Here is a 24,091-nt window from a genome sequence, read left to right as displayed (position 1 = left end):
CCTTACTCCACCTCCATTCAACCAGTAGGAGTCAGTAGTGCAGCAACAAAGACATATTCCCTCACTGGCTTCCCAATTGCGAACAAGTCCAAGGTAGTGGACTTGAACTCAGGTCTCTATGGCAATAATCGAGTGTTTAGCCCTGCAGAAAGAAACCAGTCAGCAGTTGCCAGTGAACCTCTCTTTCTGTCCGGGGGGGGTTTTAAGCAATGCTGTGACTCTAACTGTCATCCCATATTATCTTTTACCTGCACATGTGTGCAGAGCTGAACTATGATTCAGCTCCCCAGCAGGAGCCCTGACCAGCCTGTATTTTGTCCATACAGCTTGTCCTTCTTTCTCAACAAAAAAAAAAAACCTTGCTCTACTCTGTGATAACGAGGAGAAATGAAACCCTCCTCGTCACTACCCTCCCCTCAGCACCACCTTCTTCTGCCCACTAGCCTCACCCGTTGTGCCCTGAAAATTAAAGAGCGTGTCTATGAGCCTTCGCTGGCCTGGCATCACTGATGAGGTGTAATCACCGTGGAGAGGCTCAGCTGCTCTCTTCACACCCTGCCATTGAGCTCATTAGGCCAGGAACATGATGCTAAAAAAAATAAATAAAATAAAGCAGAGAGAGCGACTACAGTGTTGCTATCACTGCAGAATTACGACGTTGCAATGAGTGGAAGCGGGTATGAGTTTGGGACAGTTGCAAGCTAGTGTCATTTCCTCAGATGTGAAGCAGGGAAAAACTCATTTTCTGCTTCTGCTACTCCTGTATTCTTGCAGCCTCATCTCTTTTGCAATTACTCGCTCTATATTACGACTGAGCCCGCGCCATTATAGTCAAAGCCGTGAGTTAAGAGTGGCGAAGCAGCTAGGGCGTCTCTGTTTTCATTTTTTTTTTTTTTTAATACTTGGAACAAGAACAAAATTGTGTCCACATGTCATCTAAAAGTCTGCGATGATGGCCAATTTAGTTGCTTATTTTACATTATTGTTTTCATTAATTTTATGCTGTAGTTCTCCAGGAGGAGCCAGGGGGAGAAATAGAGAAGTGTATGTCCAATTTGTCATTTGACACCATGCTGTGCCCATTATTTCATGCCTTTGATTTCACCCTCGCATGAAGCTAACACACCGTCAGTCAGTTAAATTTCTTGCCTTGGTGTTGTGTTGTGCAGTTCAGTCATTAGTCAGTCGCTGCATGGATAGGTAGGTAGATAGATTCCTCCATCATGCCTGCACACATTCAGCTGTTAGTTCCACCTTTTTGTAGTCTGTGCTGGCGTGGTTCAGATTTATAGCTCCACATAATTTACAGGCATTAAAAGGTTGCCACAATGGTGGCAATATAAACCGGATGACTCAGATGTAGTGTGCTGCCTCCTCTCTGTTGCTGCGTTTATAAGAAATAAAGCCTCGTGAAGGGATCAGTACCCTGTGCTTCTGTTGTCTGTCCCTCTCATCTCGCACATCTCCCACAGAAACACAGGTTGCCCGCAACCAGACCCCTCGTCCTAGGAGGCGCAAATCCAATTTCACACATCTCACTCACAACAGATTATTCATGCAGGTGGGGTGAAGGGTGCTTAGGTGTGTGTATGTATGTGTGTGTGTGTGTGTGTGTGTGTGTGTGTGTGTGAGTGCTGTGGGCATGTGTGTTGCCCAAGGGCATTTCCTCGAAGAGAAGCAAACATGCACATGCACACACTCACACATCTCCTGTCACCCCCTGGAGGAGTGTGTGTGTGTGTGTGTGTGTGTGTGTGTGTGTGTGTGTGTGTGTGTGTGGCCTTTCATTTAGCAGAGGGCCATCAGTGAGTCATTCTCCTAAAGAGCACCCTTGGGTACTTGTCCTGCTGACACACACGCAGTGGCTATGTCAGAACAAGGCTTACTGGTCAATGTTTAATGCTCCGTAATTGGTTTTACTGACCAGCACACCCTGTAGGATGCCAATGCTGATCAGAAGCTGAGCATCTGATGCTGACCACTACTGCTGTCCTACTTGGGCTTTTATTTTGAAATATTAGTTATGTATAATTCATATCATCCGCTGTGAGAGGTGTAACTGTTGTCTGGCAGTCATTACAGGGATTAAACTGTCAAGGTTAAGCTGCACAATCTTCTCTACAATCCCTTGTTCCTTCTCCATGTCTACTTAAACCTGCCCAGACATAATCACGGCATATCACCCCGACACCTGACCATGACTTGAGTGTGATTTCGATACCTGAGCGCTGAGTTTCATCTTACCTCTCTTCCTTTTTCCTCTTTACTAGAGAACCATGAGCACTGTGGAGGAGGAGCCGGATCACATGATACCATGAAGACGAGCCTGCAGGTCCTGCGCTGCCAGCTGCTGAGTGAGTGGACCAAAGGGAGGGGAGTTGGGAGGGCATCAACAGGGTGTCCTCGGTGTGCAACCAGAGGCCCAGAGCGCCAGTGGGCGTTGCATGTGCAAAGAGAGAACAGGAAGTATCTGGGAGAGCTGTGTTACTGTCTTGCAAATGGCATTCTGACAGGCCTCATGTAAATTTCATTGGTATAATAACTGAGAAACATTAATAAAATAATAAGAAATATGAGCTGCTGTGTGCCAACATATACATAAGGGTATTGAGTCTGGGTCTGACTGAGGCTCAAACATGTTTCCTCTGCTAACCATCTTGATACACACTGCTCTATCACTGCTCTTTCACTTGCCAACCTAGCGCAAGCAGCGGTGGTGGGTGGGCGGGGCACAAGGTCTGATCCAGAATTTCTCAGTGAGGAAGTAAGAGTGGATGTGCTTCAGTTTTCCATAGTTTTTCACTTTTTATGTGGGAAAACCATGTTAAACAAAATATTAATCATAGCAGAGGATTTTTTTAGTTTTCCTGCCATAGATATGATGGTACTGATTTGAAACTGGTTATTACATTAACGCTGATATCCCATGGATGTGACATTGAACAAAAGAGCAGACATTGTCATTATTCTGTTGTGAGACAGACAAAACATTGACATCTGATCATTAGTCATAAGTCTTTTAGAATGGTTTAATTAGTTTATTGATCAGATAAAGGTAAATAGTAGCAGGAATAAGGTGTCTTTCTAATTGACATTTCAATAGAGTGGATACTTGGAGATGCTTTTTGTAACTACAAATCTTACTTCTCTTGGTGACCTATCGGTACATGAATGAAACATCGTTCCTTTATTGCTGGAGACCCTGTTAAATGCCTTCAGGCTACCCCGGTTTGTAGATATCAGATACTGTACATACAGTGCTAAATCTTGTTATTCTTTGAGTCTGGGCTGCTTTAGATTCAGAGGACAGGATCGAGGCTCTGGGAGTGGATGTACAAAGCTCTGGCAGGCTACCAGCACAGAATGTCACATGAATATGGAACATGGGGGTCAGGCCGGGACCCACCGGGCTCCTGGACAGTTAGCTAAACAGGCTGATGATATCTAGTATGCACCCCCAAGCTCCACCTCAGGGCAGTGGAGCCAAAGGCTGCCCCTGACAAATCTGCCTCAATCCCTCAGAAGTGATAAACTCGGACTGCACTGCTGTGAATGAAGTGCTCTACGCTTTAGCAGAGGTGGAGCAAGGTTACTCTGCGGTGGTTTTAATCTAAAGAGAGGAAGTCTGAGTCGAAGTTGCTCACTTTTTGCTTTCATGTGTTCAGCCGGAGATCCAGCTGAGTTCTGAGTTTCCTCGGACACATTACGACTCCACCAGGGGTTGCCTCTTTACAGTGTGCAGAGCTAAGAGGCCCACCTGAGATGTCTGTGTGCAGTACGGAGACATTTCTCATTTCTCTCTCTGGCCCAGCCATCTGCAGGAGACAGATGCGCCTTAATATCCTCAGACTGCAGGCAAGAGAAGAGATGCTGCAGATAGAAGAGAACTAAGAAGGATTGATCCCACATCATGGCAGGCATTGTTTTCCTTGTTTGTCAGTGCTCTTGATACTTATGCGAACATGTTGTGTGGACATAACACACTTGAGTCAATGGAGGAAACTTATCCTTTGTTTCTAGCAAATTAAAATTTGTGGCAGCTTGGCTTTCATAACAAAGCCAGACAAGTACGGCAGTTGCTTCCAAGACCGGTTGGTGTGAAGTAAATAAGTGCACAGGGCTTGAGTAATCTTTCCAATCTGACTTTGTGATGTTGCAACCATTTGTGGTCTTTTTAAAGCTGCCAACACGAGTAAAAATGTTGAAATTATCCAGAAAACGTGTCTGTAGCTTTAATGGAGTTGTTTTACTGCAGGCCTGTAATTCAGTGTTCTCCCCCAGATTCCAAACAACTTCCTGTTTAATGTTTCTCCTTCCTGTCAGATCTGTTGCCTCTGTCACAGTCGCTGTAGCTAAATCATTACCTCAGTAAACAGCACAAGGACTCTTTGTTATTCTTGTTTTCGCATTCTCCCGCCGCCTGATTCTCAGATAAACACGTCTCTGTTCAAAGCTGCTGCAACCTGACAAACAATTTGTGGAGCATTCAAACAGGAAGCCATTATCCTGTTGCGAAAGCTTTCCCTCTTATCTCGGGGCTCACATCTGTAGAGCCCACCCCGCTCCGCCTTCTCCACCACTCTGCCCATCCAGTCCTCCTACGGGACGGTCCCAGTGGTCCACAGGATGTGCCCTATCTGTCTGTTTCCCTCCCCACGGGACAGACACTCTACCCAGAGTGGCAGAGGAACACACCCAAGAACAAACCAAAAGAATTTGTCTGTTTGTGCTACTGTAAAGATGATGCTATTTATACACCCATGCATCTTTCCATGAGGCAGCGGCTCTGTCTCTGCATTTGTATAGATAGTCAACCAAGCAGTGTGAATGAAGAAAGTAGTTATTCCTAATAAGGAAGGGTTTTATTCATGAAAGATGACAAAATATGGACACAAAGATGCAGTGAGAATAACACAAGAGAATGATTAGTTGTTGTAATAGTGGAAACAACACTTATGCATAAGTCTTTATGGGCCCCTTCCCCCAAATTCAAAAATTGTGACTGCTCGTCTAAACTTCTCTGCAGCACTACTTTAAGCTCTTTCAATGGTCAATGATGAATAAGTGTTACAATACACATCATTACTCATCGATTGATGCATGTTCCGACTTATGATTCATCGCGTGGCAGGTGCATTTTTGTGTTTCTGTGTGGCAAAAAGTACAAGAAAAAATGTCACCAAAGTGATTCACAGAAGAAAAAACAATTTTGAACATCAGCAAATGGCAACATTTCAAATGAGTCAGTTTATGTTCCCAGGGCACAGTCTCAATAGAGGCTCTGAGTATGACTACCATGTTGAAGAGCAGTAGGAGAAGGTGGATGGATAGTAGTAATGGCAGCAAGACAAGCAGTAGAAGTAAAAGTATGGTAGGAGTTTTTAATCCACAGAAGTTTCACAAACAGTTTGTACTCACATTAAAACCTGGACGTTGCCCACGGTTTGATCTGCAGGCCACTGAGCAGCTCAACTAAAGCAGTTGATGCTTAAGCTCATTCCTCAATGAATTGCCTTGTTGGTGGTAGTGAGAGAGGGACGAGTAATGCTCTTTTACTTTGCCCACCATACAATAAGACAGATGTAGTAGTGGTAGCGGTCTCTGTTGTGCTGGTATTATAACTAAATCAGTTGCATTAGTCGATAACAACTTGAAGTCAAACAACCCCAAGATTAGGTAAAATGCAGGACCTAATTTCTGCTGTAGCTAGCTGCTAGCTAGTAGGGTTAGTATCTGCAACAGAAACATTTTAATGGTCATAGTGGTATTACTATCAATAATAATGGCATTATTAGTGGTACTAATTGTTATATTGGAAGTAGTATAAGAAGTAGTACTTGTAGTAGTGGGGGAAGAAATTATAAATACTAAAAGTCAGTAGCTGTGGCTGCAGTAGTAACAGTAGTCAAGAAAGGATGGTGGCACTAGTACTTGAAGTAGCTGTTCTTGTAGCAGAAGTGATATTAATACTAATGGTGGTAGTAATAGTAGTAATGGCAGCAGAGGTTGCAGAAGTGTGGGTAGTTAGCGGTTAGTTAGCAGTAAATGTTCTTTGTAGTAATACTAACAACTGCTGCAGTAGTAGTATGAGGAGTTATAGAGGGTTACAGTTGTAGCAGCAGTATTGTTAGTTGTTTTTATTATTTTTAATTTTATTGTTATCTATGTTCTATATTTATTTATTATTAGTTTAGTTATTAGCATCTGATATTGATAAGTTGATAAGCTAGTTGTAGTGCTGTAGTAGCAATAGTTGTACCAAGTAGTAGTAGTAGAGGTAGTAGTACTAATAGTACTGTAGTAGTCCCATTGGTAGTGGTAATTGTTGCACAAGTGCAGTGGGTCCATTGAAGTCAGTCTGGGCCGACAGCGCTCTGTCCAGGCGTGATAATCCAATCTTACCAGCAGTTAGTCAGACAGCTCTCCAGACAGTCCGTGTGCTGATAAAGGGTTTTGTCCGCCTGAAGCTGATGGGTCTGATCTGTTTCTGTGGCTCGCTCTGACGGTACGTCAAAGCTTAGAATCAAAGCCTTGGACTACCTTCAACAAAACTCCCCATTTAAGGCTTATGATTACTTTGATTTGAGTCTGTCAGCCTTTATCCTCAAAAGTGAGATATGGATTCATTTTTGCATTAAGGGAGTGGAGCCATGGTGTGTGTGTGTGCTGCTATGGTTTGATATAGGCTTATTGGTATTCTGATGAGCACTGTAGATAAAACCGTCTCCATTTGCCCTGAGGGATTTGGGGGGAATCCCATGGAGGTTTGTCTGCTGCTGTAGAGTGGTTGTGATTAGCATAAACAAGGCTAAATGTGATCCATGGAGGGCCGGTTGGGTGCTGAGGAGGACATCCTTAATTACTGGTTATGGTTCAATGCCCAGGGGCATCTAAACCAGCACTTATGTATGTTTATCCAATTAGAGAAATAGGTGGACATATAGTAATTCCCTTTACTTCTTTGACATTTACATCTCAGGCACTAAGTATGTATGTCGGGTATTAATGGTTTTATCCAGAGCAACTTGGAATGAGAGCACAGGCAGAGGGTCTGTGTCTTGCTCAAGGGCATTTTAATTGTTATTGTTGGACACACACTGTTTAAACATACATTTGTTATTCTAATACCTTCAGTCTAGTTTCATGGGTCAGGCTCATAAAAAAACAAAAAAAAACAAAAAAACATTCTCATTCTTCATCATTCACATTTCATAAAGAAATTGCATAGGTCTTTATCATGCTTTGTCATTTCTCTCTCTCTGCAGCAGCCTCCAGGGGGTTCAATTTCAGCCAAGAAAATTTTCTCTAAAGGAATTCAAAGAGAGATTTTTGGGGTTTTTTCGTTTTTATTTCACTTAAGAATATTGCCAACAAACAGATGTGGCACTAAATGACCAAATACACGGAGCCGTTGCTCAACCTGTTCGTAAGTGTAACAAAACCTCCACAAAGATGAGATGACAAGTTACCTACCAATATTGTCGATAAATCAACTCACTTGTGGGTTCATGCAACATTGTGGAGCAAGCCTTGGTTAGTTTCTGAGAGCTAAGTCTGAACCTGAAAGAAAGAAAAAAAAAAAAAAAAGAATTAAATATTTATGCTATTGTTAAGATTAAATTTTTACCAATGATGATACCCTTTCTGCAGCCCGATCCAGACGAACAAGATCATGACACCAGCTGTTCAGTTTGGAAATCATCTTTCATTTTTTATGGTAGTCTGCTGAAGGACAGATGATCCAGGTTGTTACTGTCAACAAGTGCAATCAAATGTTACATCTTTTTTTGTTTTGTAAGGGTCATTGCACATTAACAAAGATTAACAAACATTAACAAGACTGAATTCATCTGTACCTGGACACATGTTTTGAAATTGAAATTAATTTATTAATTAAGTTATAAATAGATTAATAAGCAAGCAGAGCAATAATAAAACAGAACATTAACAGACATCTTAATGCTACATTATCTTATATTTAATCTTAATACAGATGCAGTTTGATTCATTTATTCAAGTGACCTTGGCCAGACTCTCTTTGGATGTGTTACAGTTCTTTTCGTTATTCCCCGTCATGCTGCCTGAGCAGGGAGATGACAGAGCAGTAACAGTTCAGAAGAACAGCCTGACGAACCGTCACAAGCCTTATTGATGGATGATTTTGCAGCTTCTATTTTTGGCTTCCTGTGGAGCCTCCAATTCGAATAGTGCCACTGCCAGCTGCCCACTGCCGATGCGGCACAACCAGCCTGGCTCCAGCACACACTTCATCGGCAGATTGTCGCTGTGCACGTTCCAGCCACATCGTTCTCCATAGCACGTAGCATGAGTTGACCCCTGCAAAAAAAAAAAGAAAAGATAAATATCCCACCCTCCATGATGAAACCCCCCCACCCCCCCTTAGGATTGATCATGCGGCCAGGCTGGTGCATAAGCACTGATCGCCTGCATACCGCACACTAAGTGCTCTGGTATGATTGATGAGGCCGGAAGAGTCATGATGCAGTGCGCTTCAACAATACCGTTCATCTGGAATGAAGTCTTATCTTATGAGTTGATCCATGGGGGGGGGGGGAATGCAGAATTTCATCATCAGGAGTAAATGTTGTTTTTATGTGACTGTAGAGTCAGTGACAGCCGCTGTGGCCCCTGTCCCCTGACATTGAGTCTAATAGTGAACAATTGTTGGGACAAAGCTTGTGCTGGATCAGTGCACAGGTCCCTGCTTTGCAACATGATTTATTGATGGGCCTGATGGCATCAATGGAGGACTTCAACGAATGTCACCGGCTTCCTATTCATTCAAAAGAGACCTAATTCAGCAGGTTTATTGCATATATAGCCCCTCCCTCCATACACCCTCAGCTTAGTTAGTGGAAAACAGGTTGACGCCATTAGTCAAATAACTAAGGGTATAATCTCACTGTAATTGTACCTTGGTGCTGTTTGTCTCCATGATATTAGCATGTGCTATTCTGAAGTGATCAGTTGGGTGATACAGATAGTGAGGGCAACAGGTTGGTGTGAGTGATAACAATGTTTGCTGCGTGTCACCTTCCCAGCCGATAAGTAGAAGGACAAAGAGAAAGACCTGCTATTCAATGTCATTACTGAAATCTACTCACACCAGTTATTGCCTTTTTTTTTTTTTGTCCTCCTTTGAGAAAAGATCCAGAAAAGTCTTGTTGTGTGCCTCGTCCCTCGCGTCATCACTACTGAAAACAGTCTGACTCTTTCTGTGGGTGTTTTTCGTGCCTGTGAGAAAATATCATGTCAGGCCAAAAACAGCCAACAGGAACCATAGTGGAAAAAAAATTCATGCTGATTAGATAGGTGCTGCTGAGCAAGACAAATGTTTCAGAAAGTGCCTACTATATTCTCACACCTTATTTTCCTTTGAATGTCCTTTTTGGTCCATGGTCTAATGTGTCTAATCCGGCCTTTTTGCTTTTGTCCATGTGTTATCACTGATGAAACGCCTCTGGCTCTGGCCTCCTCTTTGCACGTTTTCTCACCCTGTCCGCCCTCACTATTCTTTCCCTTTTCCATCCAATTTTCTCACGTTCTTCCCAGTGCTTCGACTCAATAATGGATGTTCATGAAGCTCAGTTCGCTTCTTGGGCCTTTTCAATCATTTTCTCTTGTTAATTCACTCTCTGCGCCTGCTTCTCAGCTGCATGTCTTTGTGGAGGCAGGGCCAGGCTCTCTGTCTGTGTTCACCCTGCTTACGCTCTCACTCCATCAGCCAGGCGCGCAGACGCTGTGACAAATTACACCCATTTGCCTCAGAGTGCAACACAGTGCATGTGGAAAAACACACGGATACACATGTAATCCCTGCGTGCACACGCACACACACACTCACACACACGCACACACAGAAACTCAGCAATATAACAGATACTGTACAGGTCAAAATGGACGTGTTTCTGTCTACAAACAATCAAGGACAAACTCACAGCAGCGGGGGGGGGACGACACACTGCCACAATGTCATGATAGCTTATATATGGATATTCTCAGTAAATTAGCTAGTTAGTATTTTTGTATTTGAGTTGCTGTTTAAGCTGTTTTTATGTTTTAGATAAAAATTTAAGAAGCTGTTTTTACTAGAGAAGCTACTGCTCCGTGTCCTGTTTATTTTTTATTTATTAGACCTGTCAATTAAAGCAAACTGAGCCGCTCAGTTGGTGGCAGTTTTCTAAGGGCCACTGATAGAAACCATGCCTTGTCACTGTTTTTTTTATTTATTTATTTACTTTTTTAAAGCCTGTTTTCCTGTGTATAGCTAGCTATTGTATAACTCTGCAGGACGTCAAAGGCTAAATAAGAAGTAAAACAAGTGAGTGATTCCTGCCAAAGTCAAACAAAGAGTCCCCACTTAAAAACATACAAAATAATTAACCTAAGAACCCAACGCGACATCTGAAACAGAGTTTAATGGCCTGTTTTATCCTCACTACAAATTCAGCACTAATGAATATATGTGCAGTCAGATGTCTGAGTGCAAGCAAACTTAAAAAGCGAGAGTCCCAACCTCCCCTTTAACATTTTAGATGTGATCTTTAATAAAATATGATATGACTAAACTGCAAAGTCCTAAATAAATATTAATCTCCATGTTGGTTACAGATCAGGCTGAAACCACATGTTTTTTTGCCTAGTTTTTGATCATCTGGACAAATTAGAAGAATGTGTTCCTGTTTGTGTGTGTGTGTGCCTGAGCATTTAGTTAGCTCATTTCTGATATAACTTAGTTTGCAAAAGGAGTCTGGGTGTGATGTTTTATTCATTAGCAGCGGAGTGTCGGGTTGCTTGCTTGTGACAGCCAGGTTCTGGGTACTGATTGAAGGTGTGACTCAAGCCGGAACACAGCATGATAATCTTCCTCGCTCTTAAATGGCCTCTGTTATCTCTTTTATCTGCTTCTTTTAGCATTGAAAAACATAATTATTTCTTTCCCTTGCTTGCAGCTTTAAGGCTCCACATTACAGTGACATGTGATGTACCTTTCATATCTAAAAAGTTAGTATGTAATCTATTATACCTATAGTTTTGTGTCGTTTTATTTATTATTCAGATTCAAAGAGCTTTATCCTCAGAATTTGCCCTAATGTGACGTTACTAATGATCAACAATAACCCAGACACTTGAGCTTTGATAGGTTGGGTTTGTCTGTGCTCCGCTTCCCTGCCTCAAGGATCATCTCAGGAAAGACGAGCAGTCATAAATCAAGGATGACCATGTGTGTTATCTCCTCACATATGGGTCTGGAGTGGAGCTCCATGGATTAGAGACGTGACAGGCTTGGTTAATGGAAGACAGGGCCCGGATCCTCTATCCTGGTAGTCTGTGTGATTGAGTATGGAGGAATATGATTAATGATTCAGAGGCTGAGTTTAAATAGTCAGTGCTTTAGGGTTCTGCTGTGGTGTTATTTAAATCCCCCAGCGAACAAAGAAGAAAGAGAGGGAGAAGCTTTATGGTAAAGAAAATTAGAGATTACTGATACTGACTAATGCTCGAGCTGCTACTTTTGTTCCCTTTTTCTTAGATGTTCAACAGATTTCTCTCCCCACCTCCTCTCCCATCTCCTTCTCCTCCTCTCTCCTCTCTCTTGGAAATGGAAACTTGGTTTCCATAGCTACTGACGGAGCAGCGTAGTTAAACGATGGCCACAACATCTAGGTCACATGGGTTGCTTTAGACTGTGTGTTTTGTATGACTCTTGTTTTTTTTAGGGGGGGTTTATGACTGTCAAAACAATGCAGCCTTGATCACTATACTTACAATTCTTTCCCTCCAGAGCCCTCAATTCTAGAAACCTCATGAATACCCACCTCTGCACGTCCATATATTAAAAAATGTTTTTGTCTTGAGGCTTTTCTTTGACACAAGATATTCATCCAGGACCACGGAGAAAGACTGTTGCTTATTATCATATATTTCTTGACAGTATACATATATCGTGGCTTTTATGCATCCTCTTGAATAGCTTTAAAAATGGGGGGGGGGGGGTTCAAACTAGTCTTTAATAAATGCCTTTGGCATTCCTGCACGGCTGCACAGCTCAGTATAAGCATTCTTTATAAGGCCGGCAATATTCTACATTTTTCTTATTTTCAACAAATCCCATTAAAAACAGTGAAACCAACAATGAACTTGATCCTATCAACAGGTATTGTCTGTGTAGCCAAAGCCTGATATATCTTATTCCTTTCTGCCGTAGAGCTCCATTGGACAGCATGTTCTTTCATAACTGCAAACACAGGCACCCTGGTGTTTTTTTAATCCTTTTTAGGCCTGCTGCCATAAACGCTCAGAAGCAAACCAAAAATGTATTACTCCTCAGCTGAAAATGGTCCCCAAAGAATGTGCTATTTCTTCCTGTCTGAGTTACATTTGATAAAGAATGACAAAAAAAAACAAAACAAACGCAAAGCTTATTTGTGACCTATTTTCATCTTCAGTAGGAATGATTTGCTTTGGGGCTGAGTGCCACAGACAGGTTTGAGGAGTCAAAACATGTTGAGAGGCAAGCTAACGCATTGTTGGTTTTGGTCTCTTCATAGGATTTGTTGACAATCAGAAAAGTACAGGCTACTACCAGCCTCACGCTTTAAGCAATAAGTTAATAACAACAATAATAAAATTCATTAATTTCACATTCTCACACTGTCTTCAGCTTATCGTCCTGTGGCAGGAACATGCTACATAACCTCATTCAGACAGGAATTTAAATGATGGCAGCTTTGTGTTAATGCATGTTCTTTTCTCAGCTGAATGCGTAGAAACGACTCAATGGGAGCTCCGCTAATGTGTCACATTAGCCGTGTTTAACAGTGTCAATAAAGGATGGAGGGGAGGGAGCAAAGGGGAAATTAATAAACCCTTCCACATCCCTCCCTCTATGACTTTCTTGCTGTCTGGATAGCATAATAGGACCGATATTCCCCACAGGCACCTGCTAATGGCTTGTCACTACACAGCCTCCTTATGGGACTGAGCTCAGGAAAGAGAATCTGTCAGGCTCTCTGAAATGGTTTAGCATGCTAAGTAGGCTATTTTGACACTGTGACTAATAGTCACAGTGTCAAAATAGCCACAGTTTGTCAACTGTGTTCACTGTAAAAATGTCATTTTGTGTCTTACTGGCCAGGAGAACTGACATGTTTTTGGCAATGCTGGATCTTGATAGCAAAGGAATATGGAAAATTAACAAAATTATTAAAGCTGGCTGAGGAATAAAATAATGAATCTCATCCCATTTTATACTTTCAGTGATTTTTGTGTGGTGTTATTTGGAAATCAAAATCAAATAATTCCTTGTTATTTTATTATCCTGGGGGAAAGTGAGCTCACTGAAGCATTTAAAACTGCTTTGCTTGAACTGCATCTAAAGACAGAGACAGCTGCCACCTCATCCGTGCATGGTTACACACAGTGGAACCCGTCTAGTGAATAATGCAGTTAATAAAGCAATCTAGTTAAACTAGGTGACTGACAAACACAGTGGTTCATTAGATTAAAGGCTGAAGGGTGCAATGAATGCCAGATAAGGCTTCGTGTCTCGTCTGAACACATGAGCCGTCAGTTTCAGCTTCCGTGCTGCGCTCCTGTCTCGCTATGCAAAGCGGGATTCGTGGGAGAAACGATGCATTGGTGGACGACATGCTGAAAATACACACTTACACGATGAAGCTAAAGGATGTTCTTTATTATCATGTGCTAACTGTCAGCTTTCTGTCTTTTTCTCTGCAGGTGTTCTAGCATTCCTAGCACTGCTAGTAGGACTGGTGTCATCAGCACAGGAGCTGTACCTCGGCCAGACGTCCCAGGACTCTGTCTCCATGGCAGCCGCCCACAGCAACCCCCTGTCTCCCCCCGAACCTCCGCACCTGAACTGGCATCAGGAAGGCTCCAGTAGTGGGGAGTGGTCATCCAAAGGTGGCGCTCAACCCACAAACATCATCCTCCCTACTGTCGCCTTCCACACGTCAGCCTGGCTTCACACCACCCAAACCTCCAGCCTGGCCCATGAAGATCCTCCTATTCATGACACAAATAGTGTCGCCCTGAACACTGTGAGCACTGAAAGCTGGGTTAATCAGCCCCAGGAGCCGAGCTCTGATATTGTAAACCAAGGCCACATGCACAAATTGGTCAGGGTACCTCAAGTCCATAACCCAGTTACAGTCAGCACTAACCAGGCCAGCAGCAGCAGCCCTAAATTTCTCAGCACAGTGGTCCCAAATATAGATGTGGAATCTACTGCCAGAGGTGCTCCAAACCCCCTGGCTCTTATGTCCAGCTCTGGATCAGACAGAGGAGATACGCTCGCCGCACACCATGTAGAGCCTCAGAAGTTGAGCGTGGAGGAACCCACTTACCCCAGCCACCATGTTCCAGATCTGCACCCCTCCTCACTGTCCCTTTCATCAATAGATGGTGACCCTGCGCTTGGCCTGAAACTCAGAGAGCATGCTCAGGGTGTCGCAGAGGTGGCTGCACACCACGCCATCACCCTGAGGGAGGTGCATGAGGCAAACGAGCCCCCCACTGTTGGGCTGGTGGTAGACCCAGAGGCAAGGTCTGTCTCCCCAGTCGAGAGCCCACCAGAGAATCTAACTTCCACTGCGTCCACTCCAGCCCTGTCCACTGCGCCGAGCCTCAAAACGCAGATTCCCACAGTCAGCCCAGACAACCACACTGCTCCCAGTGACACCACCACTGAGGAGGGGCATGGTCAGGTTGTTCAAGGTAACGGCACAGACAATCCCCCTCTGGGACGCTCGTTGGGGAATGTAACTACATCTGGAGGGCTGCTGTCTAACAGCAGTTCAGTCGAGGAGCCCCCTGCTCGGGGGAACAGTTCGGAGGCCCCTTCCACAGCCAGCAGGAACTTCCTGAACAGGCAGGTGCCTGCCACCACCCAGGAGCCCTGGACACCCAGCAACAGCTCAGGCCCCACCGTTGACTCCCCGCCGTCCCGCATGACCATCTGCTTGAGCAGGATGGACATTGTGTGGATTGTGCTGGCCATCAGCGTGCCTGTGTCCTCCTGTTGTAAGTAAAGTCAGAGCAGCTGGCTGACCTTGACTTGATTTTGAAAAAAGTCCTATACAAAGGAATAGTTTGACATTTTCAGAAACTGGCTTATTTGCTTTATTGGTGAGGGTTAGATGAGAAGATCGACACCACCACAGTTTATCTCAGCATAAAGACTGAAGAAATAGTCCAACACATAACCCACTGTAAAATTACAACTTGACATTTTTATACTTCAGTGTAAGGATTAGACAAACAAGATAAATGTGTTCATTACTGTTGATGGGAGATTTTGTTACCTTTGGACTGAGACAAGTCGGCTGTTTCCTTTTGCTAAGCTAAGCTAATTGGCTGCTAGCTGTAGCTTCATATTTTACTGACAGATAAGAGAGTGATCCGTCTCGTCATCTAACTCTTGGAAAGAAAGAAAAGTATTTCTCAAAATGTAAAGATGATTTTTTTTAAGAGAACTTTCTTTCTTTTGACAGACACCAGACGACCTTCAAGGTCTGATCTTGTTGCATTAAACTGGAGACAGTACAATAGCATAATGGAAGCAAAGGACCAAGAGTCTTTTTGTATCAAGCCCTTTTGGCACTTTATTTTGCTTTGCGGTTCGTTAGAGATGGAAAATAAGTATATTATTTTCTTGTATGATTCCTGAACATATGTAGCTGCCATTTGTTTTTGACTGACAGCATAGTTGTTTCAGATTTAACTCAAAATGACTACAAGGCACATCACCAGTAGCCATTTCTAAGCAATTCCTGGTGGATGTTTTTTCTTTCCACCTCAGTTTATTCTACCAGTGGCATATTTTCCAGAATCATGACAGCCGCTACCTGAACAGCTCGCGTGGGCGCTTCCAGAGGCTATTTGAAGCAGCAGCTCTTCCAACTACTGTACTAACCCTCATTTTCCTTTTTCCTGCCTCCGCCTGCTGTAGCTGTGCTGTTGACCGTGTGCTGTATGAGGAGGAAGAAGAAGTCGTCAAGTCAGGAGAACAACCTCAGCTATTGGAACAACGCCATCACCATGGACTACTTCAGCAGGCACGCTGTGGAACTGCCCAGAGAGATACACACTCTGGAGAGCGAGGTACAAACTACTGGCACAGTGTCTCTATTAGTATACAACACTGCACACTCAAGTGGTGGGACATTTACTTGATGTTTCACTATCAGTCAGCAGAATGGTTTTAATGAGTATGGAAAGAACAAGAGGATCCAATGTCCAATCTTCCCTGTCAGCAAAGCCCCGAGGCCTGCTGAAGTGCACTTGAGCATGACACTGTATTACTACGATTTATAGGGATGCTACCCCTGCAGGGAAAATGTTAGATCCTTCTGATTTTTCACATCTAGTATTTTAAATTCAGAGAATAGCAAATCCACTTGATGCAATTTCTCTGCAAAATATCCAACTCTTATACCAACCAAATGTGTTGGTACAGGCTAGTAATATGGCGTTATTTAGCTGGTGTGATGATCATTATTAGTAAATTATTAGTTCATTCATTGTGAATTAATGAGAGTGGATTTAGATGTTAAACAACATACAGTGCTGTAAACACAGGTCATCTTAGGTTGCAGGTTAACAGTCTTTATCAATTCCCTCGGTCTACATTGATTGATGCATCTGTTTGAGTGTCCTGCACCAAAAGGTGCCCAGTCGATACGAGCTCCCAAGACAGCAACAGCAACAAGATGATCACTTGGCAAATCGTATTAAACAGACCCACAAATTCAAAAGGGGAATGTTTCAGAAGGTTGGGTGATCATATCAGAAACGATACAGGGTATTCTGTCTTTTCGGAAATCTCGCCACAACAAAAATCTTGTAAAATCATTAAAAAGCCAAAAAAGCACATTTAAGATTCTTAAACTGAATGACACGAAGTCATTGTTAAGAACACAGCTGCCCTTCAGGAATGTCTTTTATATCTATGTCTAATTTACCTCCTCAAATTGTACATATTTAAAATCTATTTACAGGATTGTAAATCTCACAGTACGTCCATCCTATCTTTGACCATAGTTTGTCTAAAGTTTAGCACTTTATGCACTGTATATTGTACTGTATATTTATGATTTTGTGACTGTGCTCTTCTTAACATATTTCATTATTTAACCTATAGTTTTAGTGGATGATTTGGCTTCATAAAGAGACAATGTTTCTCATATTACTTTAAAAGGCCAAAGGTTGACATGCTTGCCCAATGATAATGGATTCTAGCTGTGGAACAGCTCGTGCAGTTTTTTTGGTGCATTACAGCACCATCTGTTGGATGTTGTAGTATATGACAGTGATAGGGATTTTTAGTAAGTGTTAAAGCTGCAATCTCCCTCCTCTTCTTTCTGATATCATTTTGATTAATCATTGCTTTGTTCAGTTTGCATGGTTGTTATCATCTTCTGTCCAGTGACCATTTCACTCTGTGTGTCTCCTTTCTTTTATCCCTCGACCGTTGCACTATTTGCATTCCTTTGCCGCCTGTGGGGGCATCAGGAGAGGGAAGCTGAGGTTGGATCATGTATAGGATGCCCCTGGTGACACCCAGGTGTTGTTTTCCCCTGCTTTTCCTGTCTCTGTAGAGCAGCAGCCTTATAGCTTCCCTGGTGCTATAGGTAAATGAGAGAGCTCTGGGGGAAATTATCCTAAACCTTAAATGACAGTATTAATTTGATTTGATTGGATCCTGCTGATAAAATGGCCTCATTCCCGCTGTAAAACAAATTATTTTGCTTTTCACACCCCCCCCCTCCTCCGGCACTGCCTCATTACTGCTGACTCACCATAAACAACCCCCCCCCCCACACACACACACACACACACACATTAAGTCCCTCTGTTACCTTGTTTCTTCTGAATCATCCCTCCCTTTTGTCTCTGCAATCACGAAGCTTTTACATGTTCTGCCTCCCCTCTGCCTCCCTTTACATCTCTATTCATCTAGCTTTGTCAGATATCTTTGTTCACTATCGCCTTTAAAAGCCCCGGGGTGCACAAAACCTATATTTTTTTATTCCGTTCGCTTTCCACACTAAATTGTCTGACGCTGCTCCTCGCCTGTAGACTGACTTAGATACAGTAGACTGCAGCGTGTGCCTTAATGGGGAATCACAGCTATTGTTTTAACAGTTAGCAACCAGCGTTAATTTTCTCTCCGTGCGTGTATGTGTGTGCATTTGCAGGAGCATGACACCTGTCTACCCCCTAATGGAGACTACAGTGGCAGCAGTGTGGTCCTGGTTAACCCTTTCTGCCAGGAGACCCTCTTCATCAACAGAGACAAAGCTTCTGCCATCTAGAGACAGAAAACGAGAGACACTGTTGGATTCTTCTCTCCTACTCCCCCTGCTGTTGTTGTCTATTTTATATATGTGGTAAATATTCAGAGACTTTGACTTTATACTGTATATTATAAACACAAAGAGCAACCTGAAAGGAGAGTGATGTAAACAGACACTATTTACTATGAGGATGCACCTGCATATTTTTCTGATGTACATTTTCTACAAAAAAGGCTTAATTGTGATAAAAGGTTTTTATTGTCTTTATAAAATACAGAGTATATGTGGTTTTGTTTCTTTACAGTGGCTTGATGGTGAGTGCACTGTGGATGTTGCCACACGAAATCTGCTTTAGAGAGAGAAACGTGCTATCGAAGCATTTAAGCTGTTCTTTGTAATTTTATTTTTCCTTTTAAAATCAATCCCAAAATACTTATAGCCTGTTGAACTTGAATATAGCACCTAAAATATGTACTTGCAAAATACTGTATATGAAATCAGGGTCTGTATTTATCAAACTTCTAAGAAAGTTACAAATGCCATCAAGTTGGAGAACTGAAATGTGAGAGTGGTAACCGTCATGGACAACTCTCGTAGACAAGGATTTAACCTACATCTGCCCCATTGTTCATTCTTTAGAAAACATCCTTATATTTTCCTCAATGATATATTAGTATGCATATGTGATATTGATTTTTTTAAAGTTCTTTTTCTTTGTGTAAAATCCTTTTTAGTATCTCCAGTAGCAATTAAAATCTGAAGGACAATATTCTCATATTTTTATAATATACAATATTTTTTATATAATAATAATGATATGTAATAATATATTTTATTTATAGAGCGACAGAATAGAACAAAACATAAAATCTGACATTAAAAGCAGGTTGAAAAAGGTTACAAGTACAGGATATACTGTATATGTACTATGTATAAGGATTAGATAATAGGAAATGGGATGAAATGTAAACAAAAAGATAACAAAACTGGAGGAAGAAAGAAATTTGCTGATGCTAGAGAAGGTACATAAGAGACAACATAATATAATAAGAAGAATTTAGTACCACACTAACAAGTGCAGACAATGAAGATGCATGGAAAGTGGCTGCAAAGCAATATGAGAGCCAGTTTGTTGTTTGCAACCCTGATGATAAATGCAGGAAAAGTAAAGAAAAGTTGGGTTAACATCCTATCATATGCAAATGTTAGTCTAAACCTACCTGATTATGACTTATAGAGTTAGCATATTTTTCATCATGGACGATGATATTGTCACTTTAAAACATGACACAGAAGGTGTGTGTGTTAAGCTGCGTCTCTGTACTGACATTTTCTAGGCTGAAGGTCACCTCTTTTAACCAATTTAAAAGGACCTCTCCTTAAGTTAAGAGCATTTTAAGTCATAAAATAACTGATTAATTGGTTTTATTGTTAAGTTTGAAAGAAGGAGTAAAAGTGAAGGACTTTAAGTTTTATTTCTCAGCAGTTTGATAAATACGAGCCCAGATTTTAATGGTTAATTAGAGTGGACTATTTGGATGATATGGGGTCTACATCTTGCAGTTATGAATGATGGTGCATCTGTCAGTCAAATGGAGCTGACTTAAAATGGCTTTCGCCCTCATGTGTCACCAGCTTCTCTTAGGAGGGACCACATAGATGTCTTAATTCTTTATGTTGGCCCTTTATATATCAGTATGTGTATGTGTGAATGTCTCGTTCATGCATGTAAGCATACTGTGTGAGTGTGCAGTAGAGTGTGTAAGGGTGGACGAATGAGTTGAAATGTGCTGCCCCCTTAACCAAATATCACTGTTACTTTAAGTCAAACAAGACTTTGTATCACTTTCAGCGTTTGATCTGTTTCTCGGTGTGTGTCTGTTTGTGTGTGTGCCCCTGTATGTTTGTCTTTCTGTCTGTCTGTCTCTTGTCTGTATCGTGGAGTGGCTACTGGTTATAGCCCAGTTTGAGAAAGATTTTCTCAGCACTGTAGGAAACGATTAGACCATCCCTTGCTACTAGAAGTGTCTCCCTCCATAAATAACGTGTTTGTCCATGCAATGCCAACTGTGTTTGTTGAAATGTTGAATGATTGTCAATCAGTTGCTGGACCACATAATATGTGTTAGAGGCTCTCAAAAATCTTGACCAATGAAAACACTGAGACAAAAAATGTATGCTGAATATTTACTGTGAGCACATACAGAGGCGTTTGAATATTTTGTTCAATTATCGAACCTGTGGTCCTTCGATCTTCTGTTTTACTTTGCATTGCTGCAGTTTTATTCAATAATCAATGCTGCCTGCCTCTATTGTCGCTAAAGATTTTCTGCATTGTGCGATGTTGTTCTGAAATCACTGATTCAAGCGGTGGTGGTGAATAACACGGTTAAACATATTGATATTTCCTGCATTGGATGCTCACAGCTGGGCTTGTTGTTTTGCACGCTGAAAAAGTGGATATTTTACAAAACGTTCAGTGGCACGGTGGAGCAGTGTTCAACATTATGTATTTTTTGTACTGTAGTATACACTGTACTTTTTACTGCTGAGCAATAAAACAAACAAAAAACACTGACTATTCTGATTGGTTGACTTCTTCTCTTGAAAATTGAATTTAATCAACAGGCACGCTTCCTCATATTTTGCCATGGCTGACTGATTTTGGACAGTTAAGTCCAAAACAGTGATTTCAAGCAATAAACCTACAGTACGTGCGAGTGAGATATCACACCTGTTGGTTATGTAACAAAGCAGTGTAAACAGTCTTGCTGACCGCAGCACATCTATTGATGTAGTGAGCTGGAATTTTCTCTTTGTGCTGCATCTGGTCAAGTGACCTCCGGCCCTGGGAATATGACGTCAGTTCATTAATCTGTTTATAAGCCTGCTTTACTGCTGAGGAGAGGCTTGATTTGACGTGAGTGTTTTTTTTTTTTTTACAGTTGAAATCACGCAAAACATGACAGTTCAAGTTTTGACAGTGTCTTTTTTGTGCCTCCAAAGAGTTAGAATCACAGCAGTTTAAAGTTTCCTCTATTAAAAATCATTTTTGGAGGTTATATCCAGTCAAAATAAGTTGTGTAAGCAGCTCAGTTTGTCTTTTAAACTCTATCGATTTAGAGTTCCTGATTTACCCTCCTCCTTTCTAGACAGACTGTGTACATGCTCGCATGCCAGAATGGGCGCGCTCGGCCTAGCTGGAAAGCCACGATCATCAAAATAGGGGTATGACAGCTACCATGCAAGACACAAGGCGCAGCGTCAGGGTGAATAGCTACATTTAGTGGTGTCTTAAATGTTGATTGCTTACGCTCATGACCACGACTTTGAAACAGCTCGACTCACATACCATAAGCGGTGCGCAAGATAAAGAGCAAACATCAAAGACGTGCTAACTGACTGGGAAGATCAATCTTGTGTTACCGTCAGAAAGGTGTGCCAGGGTTAAACAGATATGCTACAGCTAGCAACGGCGTTGTACACCTCATTTGTGACAGCATCTATCCGTAGTTTTCTTAATTAAATTGAGAGAAATTCGTTGCGACTGTTCAGCAAGAAGGCTAAATGTATAGGCATGCGGGGTAAATGTGTTGATGGGGATACAAAATTTGATACGAGACACTGGTGGCGTGGAAAAGACGTTGCTGCGAGGCGAAAAGTTAACGGAGAGTGGCGTTTGGTTACCTTCTCAAATCTGCTGTGCGTCATGTGATTCTCGTTTTTCGTCCGATTTTTTCCTTCTGCCTTCTTTGGTCCTTTTATCATCACAGCCGACATGGCGTGGGCGGGCGGGACTCCTGCCCTTCTCCTTTCTCGTTTCTTCTTCTTTTTATCCCGCTTGGCAAAGAAATCGTCCAGGCTCTTCTCGGTGGTACATCCGCCATTTTCAAAAGAGTAATGTTAAGTAGTTAGCTAACCGAGCAAGTGAAATGTGTGAAGAAGATGCACCTCTCGGCAGGGCTGTAGACGAGCATAGGTCAAAACGTGGAAGGAAAGACACCCGGAGTTGACTTCTTATTCTGGCAGTTTAATTCTTTTCAGGAGGCTGAATAACAGTGTCCCACCGCTGGCTTCCGCTGATAACCGAATATCGTTAGCTTATCCTGTCAACCAATGCCATGCAGGGCTATTTGACAAATTCTGTACCGTTACCGCGGAAAGACCTCTACCCTGAAACCGTGTTCATAATAAATGAGCCTTATATCAACAACAATGAAAAGGTCACGCAATATTAAGACACAGGAGATTAACATGAACGATTAATGTAAGCATTAAATTAATAATAAAATTAATACATCATAAAACTTAAATGAAGATTAGACTTGTATATAATTCTTATACCTCGCCATAACAACACTCATTTTAAGGCAATGGCTAATTTCATAAACTGCAAGTAGTCAATGATTGTAGTTAGTGTATGGTGATAGGTAAATAAGGTGATATTACATTAAATGCGCTTTAATGCCTTCTGCTAGACTAAAAAAAAGAAAAGTCTTCTTTTGGTTCTTTAGAAATGAATGGATAAAAAACTTATAGAATCAACGAATCTCTTTTACAGACTTGGAGGCCAACTCCCTTGTTCCTCTTTAGCCCAAATATCAGCCATCACCATAATCTACGTGCCTCTCAAGTACTGCGGGCCCCAGAAGGCCCCAGGGTTCTATGGTTGCGTCCGCCATCCTCTGTCCTGTGGGACCAAGGTCTTGAAGAGGGTCTCTGTGTCTAGTCTATTTTTATAAGGCGCACAATAGATACTCACAACTTCTGCATATTGCTGCTATGACTTTTCTGTCGTTATAGTTGTTTTCTCGGAGAAAGTGATGCGCAAACAGAAGAATAGGGCTCAGCAGACTTGTATGGGTCCTTTGCTCAAATGAAGTTAAACTAACCGAGCCTAACATGCAACATCTCACGCGTTGCAATTGGTAGTTATTTTATTTCTCGATGCATCACGAGAAGTTTAAAGATACAGCAATCAGTGATTAATTATTATCATTGACCAAAAGTACCCTGTTGATAATTATTCCTTCCACTTGTAGAGACTCTCGGATTAAATTCTCAAGGTTGACTGTTGGTTCCGCTATTTTCGACTTGTAGATGGTTGAGTCTCTCGCTATAATATTAAGGACAAAACTGTGGGAAAAGCAAAAAATACTCAGATTTTTAGCATGTCGGTACCATTGAATTTGTTTGGCATTTTGCTGAAAACTTATTTATAATTTAATCATTTATCAAAATTGTTCCCAAACACATTCTGTCAATAAACTCATCATTTCAACTGTAGAGTCCTGGTTGGCTCTTTCTGTGAGTGTCCTGGAGAAATTAGTGAAGCTACTCACGTGTTGTCGGGGCGTCCCACATGGGCACTTGAACAACAAACATTTTGCCCCTGGGCCTTCTAGAGGGTTAATCCCAGCACATTCATTAGTAATAACAACTTTGGGTTACCAGGTTGGTGGAAATCCCCTTCCAGCAGGGCAACTTTGCTTCCCACTTAAAACTTATTAACCATCAAGTTTCAAAACCAATGTATGACCCAGTTGTCGTATGTAAGTTTTGTTTCTCATTTTTGGTGAGTTGAAATGTCTATTGAGCTGTCACATGGATCTCAAAAACAAACTTCCAGGATTTAGTTTTTGAATAGGCCTGTAAGTAAAAGCAATGCTTTGTTTAATTTTAAGGCCAGATTCATGGCAATAACATAATAATTTAGTTAGAGAAGAAAACACCCTGAGTGGACTGCGATA

The 24,091-nt window shown here is 41.9% G+C and overlaps 1 protein-coding gene across 2 annotated transcripts in view; it reads left to right on the top strand.

Moving 5' to 3' along the window:
- tmem108 (transmembrane protein 108) overlaps window positions 1-20,913 on the top strand; it is a 44,999-nt gene extending 24,086 nt beyond the window's left edge. For both annotated transcript variants that reach the window (XM_022767233.1, XM_022767234.1), the window contains exons 2-5: window positions 2,271-2,354; window positions 13,762-15,066; window positions 15,995-16,146; window positions 18,243-20,913. In XM_022767233.1, coding sequence (XP_022622954.1) covers window positions 2,315-2,354; window positions 13,762-15,066; window positions 15,995-16,146; window positions 18,243-18,359 — 1,614 coding nt within the window. In that variant the 5' untranslated portion in view covers window positions 2,271-2,314 and the 3' untranslated portion in view covers window positions 18,360-20,913. The remainder of the gene's footprint in view (window positions 1-2,270; window positions 2,355-13,761; window positions 15,067-15,994; window positions 16,147-18,242) is intronic.
- The last annotated feature ends 3,178 nt before the right edge of the window (window positions 20,914-24,091 follow it).

Source organism: Seriola dumerili, unplaced genomic scaffold (assembly GCF_002260705.1).
Source record: "Seriola dumerili isolate Sdu_G_001 unplaced genomic scaffold, Sdu_1.0 BDQW01001124.1, whole genome shotgun sequence".
In the NCBI taxonomy this organism is placed as follows: domain Eukaryota; kingdom Metazoa; phylum Chordata; class Actinopteri; order Carangiformes; family Carangidae; genus Seriola; species Seriola dumerili.
Note: the sequence above shows the minus strand (reverse complement) of the source record. Positions and strands in the feature narration are given on the sequence as shown.